Here is a 20,273-nt window from a genome sequence, read left to right as displayed (position 1 = left end):
TACATATATTACATATTTAGCGATATTGATACTCTCACAAAGACAGAAAGTCCCACACATGGCACACATGGTTGTTCTGAATGCTGCAGCGTGGGGTAGCTGAATTAAAGGGGACCTATTATACTAATTTTTTGACCGTTTGTATTGAGTTGTAGACAGAAAACTTTTTAGATTTTGAAAAATCTGCGCCTATTCCAGCTGCATTTCCTTTGATTTGTGCTTCCTGCACAAACAGTCTATTTTAATTTATTCCACCCATGGCCCACGTCCGCGCATGCCCACTCTGCTGTGATTGGTCACACGGCCAAAGTACTTTGTAACTATGAACCATATAAGGATGTCCACCCCGCTGTGACATCATGAGGAGGCAGTTTTACCACGCCTTTTGAAACCGAGCATTTTGAGCCATCCCAAGCTTCTTTCAGGGTTCACTTCCAAATGTGCAAACCTCATTATCTGAAACTTTGGCATCGTTTAACACGAGAATACAACTACACTTATAGGTCAGAAAAGTGGAAAAAGCATTATAGTTCCCCTTTAAATCAAGTATAAGCTGATATCGATATTGTGCTTTTTCATGAGACACCGATACAGATTGGTGGCCGATCGATTGGAGCACCCATACTTACAATCAATGCTCAATCATCTCTGACTATCGGGGTTGAGGCTGTGAATAAATGTATTTGAACACAGCTATATTCCTTTGTGCTTCAAATGAGCCAAAGGAAAAAGCATAACAGTTATTCCGTTCACACGAACTGAAATCAAATATTATGGTGTCTTGCATGTTATGTCATGGATGAAGACTCCCAAGTTTATTGTTATTTGGCGTTGTATTTCATTCAGTCATGTTCTCACTCATTAAGGCACACAAGAAGAAAACATTTTTGTTAAAATGACTCAAACTGGTGATCTAATGAACATTTGGAGAGTAACAAAAGGTCTGACTGATTGGCAGCTGCAAGCCAGGGCTGCACCGCTAACAATAGCTATCACAGAGTTGTGTAGAACACAGGCGATAATGATGTTGTGAATACAGAGATCAAAGTCTCCTCGCTCTGGTGATTAAGTTTCCTAACGAACACACATACGAGGACAGCCTTATCACCTAGGCCCACACAGGCCTTTGCATATCTGTTGTTCTCAGACGGCCAACCTGTGCCCACTGTGTTGTATGCTGCCAAATAAAAACACCACTTGCATTGCCTATGTGGCCAGCCTGCACATTTGACTGATCAATAAATGATGTACGTCCTCCTAAAGTAAAAGTTTTATACTTCTTTGTCATTAAACCTCAAGTTGGTAATTGCTGGAACCAGTTTATTCCTGGTAATACACTCAGGATGTTGTCAGGTGTTAAATAAACGTACGAACATAAACGTAAATTGTAAAATGAAAGCAGTGCACCTGTTTTTGTTGTCCTATTTAGCAAAAAAATGTTCCCTGAAAACACTCACAGTTTGTTGTTCTTTAGGTCGGGAAAACAAATCTGCCTGACCTCTCACTGCATCACCTCCTCTCTGTGATAAATGTAAACCAATGTGATTAAGACCAGCTTCAGTCATTACACAAATGGACATGCTTTTTAATTAATTACATCCTCATTTGCATCACATGTTAGTTATCAAGCTCATTTTGCCTCACATATGCACTGCAATTAGCCCACCAAACACCCCAATAACCTTACATCGTTTTATTTTACTCCGAAGAGTAGTTAGCATGGTATGTGTCTTCCCAGCTTAGTTGGATCATGGCGTCTGCCAGTTTGTGGTTGTCAGCATGTCACTGATTATGTAATGTTGTAGAAACACTTATTATATATCATGACTTTTTACAGCCCATGAAATGTCTTTGATACCATTATGGTTTCTAATCGGACAATAAAATTCTGAGAAATGTCAGCACTAACAGTACTCGCTTCACCCTGAAGGGGTGGGAGTGCTTGTCACTGCCTTCCTTCTACAGAGAGCCAGTAGGTTTGTTTTTGGGGTTTTTTTTGTTTGCTTACAGCAGCATCATTAGCTAGAGAGCAGGAAGTGAAATGCATGAAAGATATTTTTATGCTCTGTTGAATGAATGAATGCACTTGACTGTCAAGACGGAGGATTATATACACTAAAAGGTGATTCGACTTTTAGTATCAAAAGTATAGTATACAAAAGTATCAGGAATTTTAGGGTGCATGTACTTCATATAAAAGGGGTCGTCAAATATATCCTGAATGAATATCCTGAAAGAAAAATCTCTGAAGAAAATAGAGAGATTTATTCAGAATGGACATACTGTATACTTTTTCTTTCACTGAGGTCCTGTCCCAAGTCGAGGAGTTCTAGTATCTCGGGGTCTTGTTCACAAGCAAAGAAAGGTTGGAGGGTGAGGTGGCCAGGCAGATCTGAGCCAGAAGGCAAAGCGCTCAATTTACCAGTGAATCTATGTTCCCACACTCACCTATGGTCATGAGCTTTGGGTTGTGACTGAAAGAATGAGATCGCGAGTACAACTAACTAGGAGCTCAGTCGCCTGCGAGTGGCCGCTGCTCCTTCACATGCTCGATTCAGTTAAGGTTGCATCTTGTCGGGATGTCTCCCGATTTGGTCAGGTGTTCCAGGCTTGCCCAGCCGGGAGAAAGCCTTTTGGCAGACCTAGCACATGCTGGAGGGATTATGTCTGACTGCTGGCCTGGGAATGCTGGAAGAGGTGGCCGGTTCCCGGGAAGACTGGGCTTCTCTACTGAGACTGCTGCCCCCACAACCCGAAGCAACATAAGCGGAAGAAAATGGATGGATGGATGGATGGATAAAAAAGGAGACAACATGGCTAACCACTGTCATACTTTATACAAATAGGTAAGAACACATATGTTTTTCAGTTAATACAGACATTTTTTTTTTTAAATACAGTCAAATATTGTTTCTTTTTCTTGTTCCTATTCTCCCATTTGCTCTGCAGTGTTTTTCTAATTATTTGGAGTTAAGCATGTTTCCCTTGTATTCTCACATCCAGGTTCTGGACATGGCCACTGCACACAGTGCAGACCCACACACGCAAGTTGTGAATGAGGGTGAGCTTATACGAATCATGGACAAAAGAGGCCTTTGCCATAATATCCGAAAATCATGGAACATGGCGTTTCCTAACAATTGTGAATGTCATTGAAATCTGTGAAAAAGATAAAGCATGTGTTTAATCTCAAAAGACAGTGTCTGATGAAGAAGAATTTAACAGGTTTGATTCATTTATGTGTGATAACGTGTGTCTATGTGTGCAAGTGCGCCTTCTTCCTGCCTGGATGTAAATAGTAACGCTGTGGATGAAACTGAGGTGTAATCATCATGTGTATGTTGAATGTGATGCACATCTTTACTTGTATTCACAGTTTGACTAATGAGTGTAAAACACCAGCGTACCTCACTATGAGGGGTGAATGTGTGACACTTAACAGTGTATGGAACAGAAATCTTACCTGAGTGTAAACATCTCCACAGGAGAGTAGGCTGACACTGTGACATAGGCTGAGACGGTTTCTCTCTGGCTCACTGGTGTGGTGGGCACCAAAATCATAAAGTTATGATCCAGTCTATGTTCAGCCAGTTGGGGTGGAATGGGGTTCTGATAGAGCCTCACACCACCAATCCTTCTCAGTGGCGTGGGCGTATAGGAACCAAAAAGTCCTTCCTGGCTTGAACGGATGAGGTTTTCCTTCTTGGCCTCCTCTGAGTGGCATTCCCCTCGCTCAGTGGGTTGCAAGATGTAGTAGAGCTCCACTGGGGTGCCGTCAGATGCTTCCAGGTTCTTTTGTCGTCCTGGCACAATGCTAGGTGGGCTGAACCAGCTTGCCAAGGGCTCCAGCTCAGCCACACAAAGCCCGAGCTCCCCCTTCAGCTGGCAAGTGCCGTGAACTTCTTGGGTTTCATGAAATGCAAACATGTGCACACAGGGAAGCTTGTTAATGGCACTGTAGTCATCCCAGTCCCTGCCTGCAATGTAGAACAGAACCTGGACTTTGGGCTTAGCCAGGTGAATCTTTGTATTCATGATAAATGTCTGTACCTTCCAATTAAAAGTAAAAAGTGATGACGCAGGAAAGGTCCCCGGGCTTTGGAGGAGCTCTAAAGGGACTGGCTGCTCCACAGACAGGGGCCCATAGCTGGAGTTGACTGAGGGTAAATTCCTGGCCTGGTAGATGAAGAAAGGCTCAGTGCGTGACATCAAGCTAGAGTTCCTCATGAAGTCTTGATTGCTTTCTTTGAGAAAAAATGCCAAGTCAGTGTTGAGCACCTGGTAGTTGACAGGCAGATATGTGGGGATTGAAGTATATCTCTGCAATCCCTCTACGACCCGGCAGTCGGCCACTGCAGGAGAGAAGAGAGCAGCTGAGTCAGGACTGTGAACAGATGATAGAAGCTTGCCGAGACCAACAGCAATGTTAAGCAGCACAAATTCGAATAATTACACATCTCCTATCCTTTGCAATCAACACTCTTTAGCCCCATATACCATATTACTATCGGCAATGGACACTGGCATTAGGAATGAGATGGCTTTCAGGCAAAAACAATGCCCATAGATCTAGTACAATTATTACCACTTTTCATTATAATTGTTTTAACATGTAAAATGGATGGAAGATTAAAGAAAACCAATATTTTCTATTTTCTACTATTCAATTTTGGCTGTATGTAAAGTTTTACTGTAATAGTAGTTGCTTGATTAAACATTCTCTTGATACATTACGGGAGAGTCAACTATCTCAGTGCATTGTTAGTCTGCATTGTTCTCATTGACACCAACTTAACTCTCACTTTCACTTTGGAGTCGCCAATTAACCTAGCTTTTGGAATGTGGGAGGAAACCGGAGTACCCGGAGAAAACCAACGCACGCAACATGCAAACTCCACACAGAGATGCCCGAGCGAGGAGGATGTACACATGCTCCAACCCTCAACTTAAATGTAGTGCTGGTCCTTCTTGCAGGATTACCTAATTGCTTCAGATCCAGACTCTGCCTTTGAGGGAAAACCGAGTTTGAAACTACAGAGCAACACACAAGCAGTTAAGTGGTGTTTGTTGACAAGAAGCAGTGTTGTTACATTGTTGACAAATGTGCAAAGAGCAAAGCCAAACTTGCCTCTCAGCGGTCCTGGGTAACAATACCACCACCCTCACATCTGAGCTTTCAAGTTGAAGCAAAGCAAAAGGCGCCACAGGACTCAACACCTTAGTGTATTTACAATCATTTATTTTCTACACGGCTGATTTAAACATTGTGCATTGTGTGCTTCTTTTTTTTTGAGGGATGATAATATTATATAATTACTTGTACAGTATGTCTAACGTCCTATGGCTACTATATATAATATAAAATACATACTGTATATTTTCACATTATGGAGCAACCAAAGATATTTTTTGATGAACAGCAACACTTACTTTTTAAAATCAGAACTCTGTGGTAACCAGGGTATCTACTATTCAGCATGTGATCAAAAAATCATTATCCCGACCGTTTGAAATTCTCAGAGGGATAGACCATTTTAAGCTTTGCGAGGTTGCTGTGATGTTACCCTGATAACAACGACACCAGCAAGGAAAGAAAAGATCCTGGAGAGATTAATTCGACTACTTGAAATTACAGCACTGTGATAAATAGGGGAACTGTGTGGAGTACCAATGTGTGAATCTAACATTTCAGCATATGTACAGTTCACACAAGACTGTTGTTGTGAACATGAACATGAAATATCCACCAAACTGTTGCTGAAGCCAGAAGCAGCACAGTCTCACCGGGAGAGGTGCATTCATGTCGGACACGCTGTGTGTCCACATAGCTGGAGAGAACCACAGTGCTTACTGTCTGAAACATGGTAGTCCCGTAAAAAACATGTAATGACCACATTTCCTCTACAGATGTTGGGCCAAGATTGTCTGCAGCTCCTAAACGCGGGGCCTTCACCTCTGGCTTCTGAGCTCCATGGCACCAGCGGTGCCTCTGACAAAACGTGTTTGACAATAAGGGCTTCTCCTCGGGCGGGCGAGGTTGGAGGCAGCGGCCACACGTCCCGGTTTGCTGGACCTCCACAGCACCAGTGGTGCTTCTGACAAAATGTGTGCGACCATGAGTGCTCCTCCTCGAGCGGACGAGGTTGGAGGCAGCGGCCACACGTCATTACATTTCCGTGTATCCCCGCATGAACTTGTCCCCAAACATTTGAAAGCCATTTCACACTACATTAGCATAAAGTTAAAGACCAACACCTGAACAAAGACAGTGGAACTACTGACGAGAAAATAATGTAGCCAGGGAATCTTCAAACTCACACAACCAAACAAGAAGCTCAAGTTAGAAAGCCTAAAAATTAACCTTAAAACGAAAACATTAGCCCATACAAACATGTTTTCAAAAATGCACATTTCCATCACGCTGTTGTTTAAAAAATGTCTGTCCACATAAAAACACAGCTGTCATGACCGTTATATATTAATATATACTGAGCATTTTCTTTAAACATGAATATAGGTAATGACGAAATGTACTCTGCATTAATCATAACATACCCGTTACAAATAATTAATAGTTATGGATACTCGTTATGAACCAGCATACTTTTGTTTTCGTGTTAGTAAGAAGGACTCCTACCTCGCGGAAATTCACTTACCACAGTCAGGTCTGGAATCAATTAACTGTGACAAATGACGGATTACTGTACTGCATTGTTTTGAAAGTTCGATAAGACATAGTCTAATTGCAGTTTACTCAGCAAATTATCCAATTCTCTTTGTAATGTAAGTCAAAGTCGACAGTCTTAAGCATGAGGGATGAGAAAAGCGCTCTAATCCCGAGGAATTACACGCATCATATTTCTCACCATGTTCAATTAATAAGAGCGATTGAATTTGTGACTGTGTGTCAAGAATAATAAATACAATATTTCCTTCAGGAATCATTTGGCGGTGATTTATGCTTTAGAGAAGCTGAGAAATTCAAGAAAAGGGGAGTGAGAAAAAATCAATATATGACATAGTATGTATTACACCATGCCAACCTTCATAGAAAAAGAATCATTCAGGCAGATAGAGGTCTTTCTGGCTGATAAGTACGAGTCATCGAAGGGGTACGTTAACACCATAATAAAAGGTTTTGAGAGGACAACGTGTGCAGGGGAGGCTTTTCTTTATCTTTGACAAGAACAGAATTCAATGCGTACTTATTGCTCCTGATTACGGTTCAGTTCGAATCAGTCTGCGCGTGTGTAGAAGTTGGCAGGCTACAGAGGGAACTGTGGGGGACGTTTGTTGCATCGCCACTAATGGATGGCCACATTTAAGATGCTAAGAGCTAATAAAGAGTAATGGGCCTGCGCCTTCACTGGGGAGGGGGAAGAGCTATTTTGAGTTCACGAGAGAAAGCATCATCTCGGGGATTAAAGAGTATCGACCGATAAAGGGTAAATACGGCCATGTTGAGCCATTGGCCTATTTGGAGAAAGCAGTGTATGAAAAGGGAGGAACCGTGAAAGGAAATCACTGTTAGTGGCTGGCCTGGCCAGTGGGGGTGTCATTAGGGGTTTGCTGAGAAGGACCTCCAGGTGCTGTAATATGTCTGGAACAGTGTTATCGCGACAGGGGACGGCAGAGTGAGAGGCAAGAGCCCTGGGCATCCTGAACACAACACATCCTTTGAGCCATCCTGTGCACGTGGCTGCAGGCCAATGGAGCAGAGAGCATTTGGCTTGCTTGGTTGAGACAAGAAAATATCTGTGTACCAATCAGTATTCCCAGGGCTAGACCGGACTCTCAAACATTAACGGTCCTCCAGGATTAATTTCTTCATGTGGGTCTTGATTGCAGACCGATATTGTAAATCATGATGAATAAAGAGGCATTTGGAAATCATCTGGCCTCTTTGTGAGCTTTGCCAGGAAAGGGGAGCAAGTGCACACAAATTTATTGGTTCAAGAATATACTGGAATAGCAAATACTACGACGGAGGAGGATTACATCACATACAATTTGCTGTAATCTTTTATATTAATTCCTTAGAGTATGTTTTTTTTGTTCATCGAGGTACAAAACAAGGCCACGGAATCAAACAAACAAGACAGACCACTTGTGAATATGACACTTATTTGAGCTAGTGTTGTAAAGAATTTAAGGAAACATCTGTAAATGGGGAGTTTGCATGTTCACTCCGTGCAAGTGTGGGTTTTCTCCGGGTACTCTGGTTTCCTCCAACATTCCAAAAACATGCTAGGTTAATTGGCGACTCCAAATTGCCCATAGGTATGAATGTGAGTGTGAATGGTTGTTTGTCTATATGTGCCCTGTGAATGGCTGGCGACCAGTCCACGGTGTGCCCCGCCTCTCACCCAGAGACATCTGGGATAGGCTCCAGCAAACCCGCAACCCTTGTGAGGATAAGCGGTAGAAAATGGATGAATGAATGAATTAATCTGGAAATGGAAACCTGTTTTGCAAGAGTACCAAAAACATCAATAAAAAATAATCACTCACTAAAAGCAAGTGCAACAGTAAGAGCCTGAACAGGGTAAGGAAGTTCCTCACTTGAAGTGCACTCGATGAGTGCAACTTTACTCCAGTTAGTGTCTCATAAGTACATTTTTACCAATAAATTGTTAAAGCTTAAACCACAAGGGATTCTATTTAGCATGGCGATGACAGCTGTAAAATCCTTAAGTTAATTAAATCACTTTGTACGGTAAGAATTCAGGGAATATTTCCCCCACAAATCCTTTTATTTATAGCGAGCAGTGGCGAAACAGAATAAGTCAATGAAAGAGTTCTCTAGCAAAGCATGCCTGCTTTGTAAAGATCCTTCTTATCCAAGCCTCCACAAATATAGGTCAACCTCCGGGTCACACAAAGGATGATATATTCGATTGGGAGCTCTGTGATGAGGCAGAATTCCACAACTGTGTTATCAATCTTGGCTTGACTGGTTGTTTTCATTGATGTAGATTTATTTGTTTCTTAGTGGGCAACATGTGCACAGTTTTACACACTTCGGCTTGCATCTACCGTGCCAAAAATGCTTTATATGGATCAAAAGCTGAAACCTGCCTACATGTATGCATTTTTCATACAAGGCATGTATTTTGACCCTGACATATACACTTGTACGTGTCTGCTCTCAGGCTTGCATTTTGTTGCATATCGGCTATTTCAGTTTCAGCTAGTACCTGAGGTTTCTGCTTGCAGTACATTATTTCCTTTCTGTATACGACTTGGCCACCTCTGCGAACGCCTTCTCCTTCGATTTCTGATCTACTGACTATTGTCATGCATCCATTAGCTCCAGCTGCAATCACACTTTGCTTACCATTATTTGCTCAGGACGGGAAGCTGACAAGCTAAATAGTCAACATCAATGAGAGTTGATGTCATATCACATGCTCAAGCCTGATGACGAGCTGTAAAATCATGGATGTCCAAAGTGCGGCAAAGGGGCCATTTGTGGCCTACATCACATTGCAGAAAAAACAGACAGCACATAAAAACAAGAAAATAACAAAAATAGTCTGAAGTGTGTGTACATGGCGAAAATCCCTCCACACAAGTTCCATACTGTGCATATTGCAAGTGAGGAACAATCTGCCTAAAACCTGCAAAGAGGCAAAGCGTTCGGTGTGCAGGAGGAGAGGAAGGTGACAACAGCCACGCAGTCGTCCCGTTTATGTCGCCGATGCACGGAGGTGACACCTCAAGGTACGGTGCACCTGTTTTTAAACACTTCACCTTCGTAGATGGATGGAAGTCACATGCTGCCATTGTCCCATATGAGATGAGAACACTGCTAGATGCTGCAACTATTAACTGCACTTCAGGGAAGGAATTTCCTTACCCTGTTCAAGCTCTTGCTTGTTACCCGCACACGCATGCATGGACAAACACATTTAAATCATTTAGATGTTATGTTAAATGATATTAAAATCCATCTCGCTGATGTGACCAGGCAGAACAAACATCCAACATGTCAACAACTTACAGTGGCAGATGAACACAATCTCATCTGATAAATGTTTCTTTTACTGAGATTAAATCAGAAGGAAATGCGGTAAGTTTTCAAACACCACTGATAAAATTTTTAAAAAAAGTCCAAGCCTGCAATTTTTTTCCATAGACTTCCTGTCCAGATGCTAAAATGAACTTTGATCCAGTGACTGACAGCAGCTTACAATCGAGCTTAGGAAAAATCGTCAGGAGCAATCCTGGTAGACAACAGGATTCTTCTTGAGCCAGTGAGAAAATCTTTTTAATGGGTTGGGTAGTGGAGGGGGGATTCAATGGAAATGGAGGATGATGATCATTTTGGTTTTCTCAACATCTCATGGAGGTTGCTGTGCATGCCGCAGAGACAGAATACAAATACCCTCTTTCCCCGTTTGTTCTCAACAAGCCAACATCACAATTTTTCTAGGCAAATTTATGTGAAATGGCAAAACAAGCAGGGGGAGGATGCATTATCAATACTATGAAGCATTCTAATGAAACTCATGCTGTGTATATAAGAGGAGGTAAAATATCTCCATATTAAATTATTCCTGTTAACTAATTCACCTAGCTTTCTCACATCCTGGAGATAAATCACATGAGGCTGGTAACTTTCGTAAACAACTACACAAGCACACAACTACACAGGAAGCATTTCCACCAAGACCATTAGTCACGCCTTATTGGATGCAAATCCACCGTACTTCGGTTAGCCTCATTAATCCGTTCCAGTAGGTCCAACTCGAACCGAAACTGATGCTAACTAAATCAGTTTTTCCCATACAAAATAATGTAAATCCAATGAATCAGTTCCAGAAGGCAAAAATGTTAACGTAGGATATGTTTTTATAGTCTTACATGTAGAAAATAATAAAAAATACACGTGAATAAATGTGAATGTTAAATGTAAATAAATATGAAAAAATGGCGAAAGTCATACAATGAACATTTACAGTTACATTTACCTCTAATGCAGATGTGATTCTTAACATGACTTTTCCCAAAGACAAGATATGTCCGCGAGAAAAGCACCTTCCGCTACAACATCACCTTCTTGTTTTGCCTGCTTGATTTCAAAGGAGTTTCTCAACTCAATAACCCCAAAAGAAGCCAAAAAAGTGGCCACATTCGATAAAGACTGTGACAAAAACAATTAAAGAGCTAACTCTGGACAAAACATGGAAGTGGTGTTCGTATTGATCTTGTTGCCCCATCATGTCATTTGGATCAGACATGAAAAGATCAGAAGGTAAAAGTAACCTGAAATGTTAATAAATGCATTTCATGTCATTTATATGGATTTACAGTTATGCATGTAAAACTATACTTGTAAAACTACAAAAAGATATTTTTTGTGAAAAGTCAACCACTGATGACATCAGAGAGGTGACGCAGCTGACCTCCAGTTTCGTTTTCCAAGTAGTGGCAAACTAATAGGATACTAACAAAATGTTGTCATTAAAAACACATTAAGAACATAGTTCACACACTTTCAACAACACGTCAAGATGCAATTCAAGAACTTAAAAAAACTATGCTAAAACACCAAGAACCCAAGAAGCGTTTTGCAAATACTCTGGCCGGAGACATCTCTAATCAACATCTTCCTGCCCAGTGTAACCAAGACAATATGGACACCATTATTCTGCGAAAAGTGACAGGAAGCAATACGTAAAGCTAGGAGAATACACATCTGCAAGTTCACATATTACATGCGGAGTACCCCAGGGGTCAATACTGGGACCAAAACTGTTCAACAAGTACATCAATGATATCTCCAAAGTCACGAAAGACCTAAAGCTGGTATTATTTCCATATGATACCACTGTTTTTTGTTCCGGAAAGAAATGGTTTCACTAAAAAGATTGAAGGTTTGATAATAGATTGTCCTTGAACCAAAGTAAAACTAAAATAATGCTGTTTGGTAACAGCAGAAAGGACACATACCAACAAATACAAATACACAGTGTAGACATTTAAACATTCAGCCCAGGTTAAAGTGCTTCCAGGTGTAAAATATATACCGCTGCTTCATAAATAGAACACCAAAACTGTAAAATGTGCTATGAAAACACAAATTGAGCAAACTGTGAGGCCAAAACTATGTGTGTCTAAATGGATGGTAAGATTCTGGTTAGTTTCTTTAGCCACTGGTGGTGCAACTGTTGCTGTTTGGAAGATGTAGTATAGTAGATGTATCTCCAAGAACATTATTTGTATTTCTTTGAAATGCTCTATGACTTAGTTGGTTTGCTTTTTCCCTATATTCTTCATAAACACATGCTGGAAAATAAAACCATTTCATTTGAGTCGCTGACAAAGTCTTTTGATACTTCAATTGTGCAAGACGCAACAGTGTGTTTCGTTTTATAGCTATGAGCTCATAAGAATATTACATTTCGATGAGTAAGCAATGAGACATCGTACACCAGTTGAAAGACTGACATAATTAGTGGTCATTGTTCCCGCAATAAATCAAGGAAATACAGAAAATTTAGCTGAATTACCTTCTGAAGAGACTCTTCCATTTGAATATGTAGTGTCAATTAATCTTCTGGCTCATGTTGTGGCTCAACACAAACAAACCACAGCAGTGTTTAAATAAAAATGTCTTAAACTACACCTCTGTTTGTGGTTTTTGTATGAGTTGCTTTTACAACACTGAGGATTGAAATGAACACTATTAAATGAACTAAAATAGCGAGATGGAATGGGAGAGTGAATGTGGTTTGGTTCAAACAGAAAAAACGTCATCTTGATTTTTTGATGCTATTTGTGTCGCTATACTTTCATTTTTATGAGAAGGAGCAGCAAGAACAGAATGTTTTGCATGTGCCACCACGATAATTAAACACAGCATTGCTCCAAATTCATACTGTATCACCATGTCTCACATCTTACAGCATTTCTCTATTCTTGGAATGAAATCATGGGTTTGTCATCATTTTGTGCCTCTTAAAGTGAAATTATGTGCAACGTGAGAACGCTTATCAAATAATTGATTGAATCCCACGATGTAATACACTCTCATATTTAAATTTGGTAATTGGCAATCTTTTTTGTCAAAGGGGATCAGAACTTGAGCTTCATTTTCTCAGCTTTCTTGGTTTTTCACACAGTTTAACTGATATTTTCTATCACACACTGCATACACACAACTCTGGACTGTGTTATTATCATTAACCTTAATTATGGCAAGAGAGCTTTGTGGCCTTACTTAGCACCCCGATGTTCAGTTCCAGAGACGCTGATGTGAGTTAGCGCAGCGCACCGCATCAAATAGATTAGGTACTACCCGTCACTCTTGTTCATGAACACATTATAAAGGGACTGTTTGTAAATAGAGCTTGTCGTTACAACCCGTCATCAACATAGTAAGATGGTATTGTAACTCTACTTCCTAAAGGGCAGGTACGCCGGGCCTGCACCTCAACAACAGGGTGACGCCAGCATACTTTTCCATTTCTGTGAACAGCACAGTCCGGCACACCCACACCTCCCTCTCTCCCACCGACGCATGTGGCAAAGAAAGACGAGAGAAGGCATGACAGCTTAGTGTACTCTTAACCAATGAAATGAATGACTCTCATTGCCTTTAAATGCACAGGGCCCACCGGACTGCTCATCAGAGGCTACAATGCACGTCAACCCGTGGACTACCTCGAGGGACACATGTAATCCATTCATGTGTCATAAATAGGGGTTAAAAATTTGTGACAATTACATTAAACACAGCAGCAGGCTAATCCAGACATCATGCTCGTGATCCACCTTCATTCCTGCTGTGTCATCGCCAAATAGATTACCTGTGATGGAATATTCTCTCCCGGTATCGTCTCTTCATCCTCCTAATCTTAATGTACTCCATCTTTTCAAATCATTTTAAGGATAAAGATTAAAAGTAAGAAATATGGGCAATCACAGGTAAAGCCTTAAGACATAGGGCTCTAATTCCGTGGCGCAGTGCAAGGTGGTGCAGGGTGGTGGAGCGTGGCGCAGCCCATGCAGTGGTAATTTGGTCCAGTGCACCACTGTGCTCATCTCTACTCATCGCTCATCTCCGTGGTTGTGCTGGATGCACACCAGATCGCCCCTCCCGCCCCTCCCCTGAGTAACCATTGATTCACAAATGAGCCAACACACAATGCAGATTACGTGGCAACAGACAAAGTGACCCATTAGACAACTAATAATTAACAACTAAAAACAACAATTAATATAATATAATATTAATAAATTGGTTGTTAAAATGTAGAATAGATTTTTTGACTGTTCATTTTTTCTCAAGGAGGCTAAGGAGGATATACCATCAAAGGTTCTCCTATATGGCGATATAGAGCAGGAATGTTGGTGGAAAACAAGTAAGATGTTTGGATTAGCGTGATGCTGGGTTTAATCTAACTGTCAGGAACAGATTACATGTCCCACGAGGTGGCGTGCATGGTGAATGACGCGCATGGTGAATGACGCGCATGGTGGCCTCTGATGCGCAGTCCAGTCCTGTGCATTTAAAGGCAATGAGAGGCGTTCATTTGATTGGTTAAGATTACAATCAGCTGTGTTAAACCCTCTCGTGCCTTCTCTCCTCCCTCTTTGGCACTTGCGCCAGTGGGAGGGATGGAGGTGTGCACGGCGCTGTGCCAGATGTACTGCTCACAAAATTGGCAAAGTGCGCTGGCCACAACCTAGGCAGGTGCACCGCGCACCTTTCTTATATTTCTTATATTCATATATATTTATCTGATATATTTTTGGATTCTATTATGTTTTATTTATATTGTATTGTATTTATAATTTTATTGTATCTTTTTCTTCTGCAATTGAACTACTATAACCAAGCAATTTGATACTTAGACTTAGATATGAATAAGAGATGTTGTGAGTAACTCCCCCCTCAGAGCAGTTACAGGCTTGTTTATAACATTCACTCATTCATTTTCTACTACTTATCCTCACGTGGATCGAAGGGGTGCTGGAGCCATTGGACATTGGACGAGAGGCGGGGTACACACATGCATGGGCCACGCACTACTCCTCTGTCTTGCCGTTGCGACCTGGCCTCGAGCATGGATTTCCTGCGTGCACAAAGGCAATAATATGCACCCCAAATTTCTTCCTTTGGGCTTTGTGTGCTGTTTGTGTGTTTGAAAAATCCATCCGGGCCAATCTTGCAATTTTCCCCATTTTTGCGCATAGTGAGCACATAGGAGCAGGTACATACGGATTTTGAAAATAATATTAACTCAAGAAGACGTTGTACATCAGTCTTGTGTGTGCACCACCATGTTATAAAAAGCACATACCTGTATATATGCCAATTTCCCTGAGGGAATCCCAAAGGGATTAATAAAGTATCCTGTCTGTCAATCTATCTATTGGGAAGAGGTATTGTTATGAGGTGAGAGCTAACAACATTTTAGAGTAATGGCTTTGACCTACAAATCATAGCAAGCACAATCCTAAACGTCTCTGCAAGAGAGGATATGCAGACTCCAACTCAGAACTGGTTGAAAAAAAAAGTGCCTGTAAGACTGTTAAGCTCACAGTCAAGTTACCGTGGTAACTGACCCAGATTCTCTTTACGGACAACTTTCTCTTTATCGCAAGGTTCACCAACTCAGTTTTCCATTTCTGAATATGCATAAAGGATATTTCCTTCTTCAGGTTTTTAACCTCCTTCCTCAGGTGTTTAACCACCTTAAGTTTTTAAAAAATATGGGTTTCCACATGTGAAAAGGCCTCAGCCATCTCTGTGTGGAGTTTGCATGTTCTCCTCGTGCATCTGTGGGTTTTCTCCAGGTACTCCGGTTTCCTCCCACATTCCAAAAACATGCTCGGTTAATTGGCGACTCTAAATAGTCCATAGGTATGAATGTGAGTGTGAATGTGATTTGTCTATATGTGCCCTGTGATTGGCTGCCGACCAGTCCAGGGTGTAGAGGGTGTGAGAGAGAGAGAGAGAGAGAGAGCTGACCTTAGTGGTTTTATAGATAATTTGTTATTATTGCACTTCTTCTGTCCTGCTGAAGCATACGTACTCGGCTATGTTACCCATCTAGTTGTATTAGCCCTAGGCATGCTGTAGGAAATACAGTATGTACCAGTGACATCAAGCATAACAAAATATCTTCACCCCTTTGGGCTAAATTAGCCTTCCTAAATAAAATGTGCAATTATGATTCCAGCATAGATTACATCACTCTAAACTTAAGAAGTTGCTACACGAACATCTTATTACAAGTTCCTCACTCAAAGACTTTCTGGCTTCTCAGAGAATGAGCAAATGCGGCATGAAACCAGACAGTGCAACTAATCACAAGCAGCTCAGCATGCCAGACAATCACATTTCAATCACATTTCTTATCTTGCACTTGTGCATGGGAACCATTTACATGTCCTCTGAGCTAATAGATTTACACCATTCTCAAATTACCTGTACCAGGTGTATTTGTGGCTGACAACAGCTGTACTGTAAACAGCTCTTCTTTAAATGTCAGTGCAGGTCATATCATATTTGATGTTTGATGAATTTTAGGATTTATCTGTATGTATGTTCTGCTTGAGCTGCTCTGCTGCCCCCTGTCTGTTGTCTGTTACAGTGCACAGGTGGTCTTTACCGAGGCGGAGCCACCTGTGCACACCTGAGAAGAATAAGTTATCAGGCCTTCATAAGCCATTCTATGTGACTCACTCATTGCCAGATTGTTTCCATGGACTTCACTCGTTCCAACCTCAACCTTTCCTCATGTAGTTCCACCTTGTGTGTACCTTGCTGGTCACTAGTCCTTCCGAAGGTCACTTGTGACCTTCTATAAGCGCACATGAGGAACAAATAAAGTCTCCTAACAAGCCCTCTTTACCCTGCTGGAAAAAAATATATATGTCGTGTTTTGAATGATGCCTCAAGGAAAGTTTTTCCGAGTTCCAAAAGGTGGTTAAACACCTGAAGAAAGAAAACAGAATAGTCCAATGAAATTGAGGTATTACAGGATAACAATGCAGCCATGAGCACCGCTCTTAAGGAAAATACAGAAGCAAAAGACAAAATAATTGAGCAAATGAAGAATACAATTGATGAAAGGGCTTAAAATGCACGAATGAACGATGTAATCTTTACAGGGCTCCGGATTAAACCCAGGTCGTATGTAAAGGCAGGAGGGCACCAAGAAGAAGCAGATGCAATGGAGCAAGAAACTGCCAACTTTCTACATTCAAAGGAGGTGGGTGTAGACATCTACACCTTCGGTACTTGCATCATCATCATTAAGTTCACCAAAAGGAAATTCAAAACCACACTTTTGAAACAGGGAAAGAAGCTGAAAGGAACAAACGTCTACATGAATGAGTATTTGACAAAAAGCAACAGTGACATCGCCAAGAAAGCATGACAGTTGGGGAAACAGGGAAAGATTCAGGCCACTTGGAGTGCCAACTGCAAAAGCTACATCAGACTAAATGGACGACTCGAGGCCAGAGTGCTTGCTGTCAAAGACACCAAGGACCTGGGAAAATACTAAAGATCATATCACCAAGACAACATGGAGACGATGCACAACTCACTAACAAGAATGATGAGAGGGAAGGAATACATTCATTATCAATGAACACTATAAAAAGAGAAAGATGGAAGACAAAAGGACTACTTATCAACATAAGACAGGTTATACTTAATTCACAAATAAGAACGTAATTAACTAAGACTATCAATGATACACATTTCTATGTGGCACAAGCATCCGTATAAGAACAAAGTATGGGCTCATTCAGCAGGTCACATGTCGCTTATTATTTTGCTGCAGGTACGCTAGCTGCATGTGACTCTGTGGGATTGTTCCTGAGGTGTGATATTACATTGTTAGAAGTGTAAAATGAAAACGCCTTATTGCCCCCACCCCGCCACAGCACTTCACATTCACTGAAAATTGGTGAAAATTGAAAATAATTCCTTACTAGGAGCTAGGAATCTTGTTGCTGTGTGGAGAACTATGTTATCAGCAATATCAGAAGAAAGAACGCTACCAATAAGAATCGATATCTCATTTTTATACCAAAATCGGACGATTATTTCAGACATCCCAAAATAAAAACACTCAAAATGTATCTGTTAAGTTAGCATAATGAGGCATTGTATAACGGGCCATTGGGCCCTTCCAATTTAGAAACTGTGGCCTTTAGTATGTATTTGAGTAGCTCTGGATCCAGACTGTCCAATATTTAAGATGAATCTTCGTGGGATATTGCAGGAACCCACAGTACATGGAGAAAACCCATGCATACATAGAGAGAACAGGCAAATTCAAAGAGATCCTGCCTATAGCTGATGTGACGATTACGGCCATCATCCACAGAGCTAAACACAAAAATGCCTTCTGAAAATTGGATTGTTCCACCAGTTGCCTTTGAATTAGAGTCTGATGTGTGCAGCTGACAATGATGGGTTTGGCATTGAACTCCTCATCAGATTTATTAGTGGGACCTCTCTTTAAACACAACTAGCACCTGATGAGAGTGCACAAACACTGCATCAGCATGTTTAGCTATTATTACAACGATTCTCCTTCCTCGCCACAAACACCAGCAACACCTCCACACACAGAGGTTTCTCTAAATATCTTCCCCTAATCATGAAATGTGATTACATTGAAAATCATGACTGTTGTTAAAAAACAATTAACAGGGCAAATGACCTTGGTGGAAACACTAAGGGATGTTATAATAACAGTATATGAGTTTATTGGAGCAGAAACCCTCATTGGATTCAATGAATGGAAAGCAACAATGCAGGCCTCCCACTCCCACTTTAAGGACAATGGCAGTACAAGAGCAGTACAGGAGATTTAGCTAAGTGTCCACCTACTCACTGTGCTTCATAAAATCATCAAGGCAAAGCGTGCACATTGAGAAGTTGCAAACACACAGCGGAGCTTAAACCTTCGTCTCGTAAGAGCATCTGACATCCTTTTTATTTTAATAAGGACAAACTGTCGACAACAGCTATCGTCTGCCAAATTGGATTCAGGAGGGAGAGTCACTCTCAAGTAATCATCACCTACTGATACAAATCACATCTGTGCATCACATGCCCAAAACACCACTGTAGTACGGTTCCGTTTTCATGGTTACTGCTTCATATAAAAGCTGTAACTATAATGTCTTGACATACTATGTGTTGCTGATACAAATAAAATTGATGGGTTATCAATACAACAACCTCAATCGATAGCGTATTGATACAATGTCAAGTTGCAACCACATTTCACCTCTAACACATGCAACAAAGACGACCGCTCTATCAATATCCGATGAAAGTTGACATATAATTGCATAGTTAAAGGTTGTCCTGTATCAGCAATTTATTTAATTATCTTTTAATTTGATGATTTTTGTCACCTTTCCGCTTCATTTCCCTTCATTTACCTCATACCGCATGGCGGCCGAGTGGTGAGCATGTTGGGTTCGAATCTCAGATCTCAAGAATTGCATCTATGTGTGGAGTTTCCCCTGGGGCATTCTTCCCACCAAAATCATGCATGCTGTCCCTCGCCCAAAATTAGCTGGAATAGGCTCCAGCATACCAAGTGGGGATAAGCGGCATAAAATATGGATACCTCATACCTTCTCACATTGTTTGGTTTGTTTGCTCCACTGAGACTGAGTTTGCGCCATCACTGACGTACAGGACCACTGGCTTTTTTGGTAAGTACAAGTATTTCCTCTCCATGGCTCCATTAACAGCAGGTCTGTTCCCAAAAATCCTACAGGATAAGCCACATCCAGATGTATGTGGTCCGACACATGAGAAAGACAGCATGGGAAGTGCACTCAGTACTTAAAAGATGTGGAATGACGGCTAGCCTTGCTTGATCCCTTTTGGGATCTTAAGCTTAAGGATAAGACGAAGTGACATAAGATTGGGTATTCCTCTATGTAATACTTCCATGAAGGCTGACTAGAACTTACTTCTATTAAATAGAAGTGATTTTCAATATAGCAGTTTTTGCATAAGAACAAGACAGACATTGTTTTTCCATTTAATATTTTGTCATTAACTGTATGGTTTAAAAAAAAAAAAGCATCAAAGTCAAAATAAAATATCAGGCAATCGCCCTTCTTAATTGTGGCTTGATGCTGTGTGGGCATTTTTCTCATATGGATTTGATGTTCTACCTCCCTTGAGGGTGTTATCAATTTTCATCATTATCCACAGTGAGAAGCTATGTCCTGCAGCTCTACTATGCACCGTGTCAATTAGGATCATACTGTGT

General features: G+C 41.1%; 1 protein-coding gene across 3 annotated transcripts in view; it reads right to left on the bottom strand.

The window, feature by feature from the left end:
• Positions 1 to 20,273, bottom strand: part of LOC131128529 (transmembrane protein 132C) — a 108,725-nt gene that overhangs the window by 86,230 nt on the left and 2,222 nt on the right. Inside the window, exons 1-3 of one of the 3 annotated variants that reach the window (XM_058071452.2) lie at positions 4,279 to 4,299; positions 4,051 to 4,176; positions 3,464 to 3,977 (exon numbers count right to left, since the gene is read on the bottom strand). In XM_058071452.2, coding sequence (XP_057927435.2) covers positions 3,464 to 3,927 — 464 coding nt within the window. In that variant the 5' untranslated portion in view covers positions 3,928 to 3,977; positions 4,051 to 4,176; positions 4,279 to 4,299. Of the gene's footprint in view, positions 1 to 3,463; positions 4,353 to 20,273 lie in introns of those variants that run through there. The other 2 variants (XM_058071451.2, XM_058071450.2) reach the window with 2 other exon arrangements.

This window comes from Doryrhamphus excisus, linkage group LG3, assembly GCF_037039965.1.
Source record: "Doryrhamphus excisus strain RoL-2023G ecotype Guam linkage group LG3, RoL_Dexc_Guam_v1.1, whole genome shotgun sequence".
Taxonomy (NCBI): Eukaryota; Metazoa; Chordata; class Actinopteri; order Syngnathiformes; family Syngnathidae; genus Doryrhamphus; species Doryrhamphus excisus.
The sequence above is the reverse complement of the archived record's forward strand: the minus strand, read 5'-3'. Positions and strand labels throughout refer to the sequence as shown.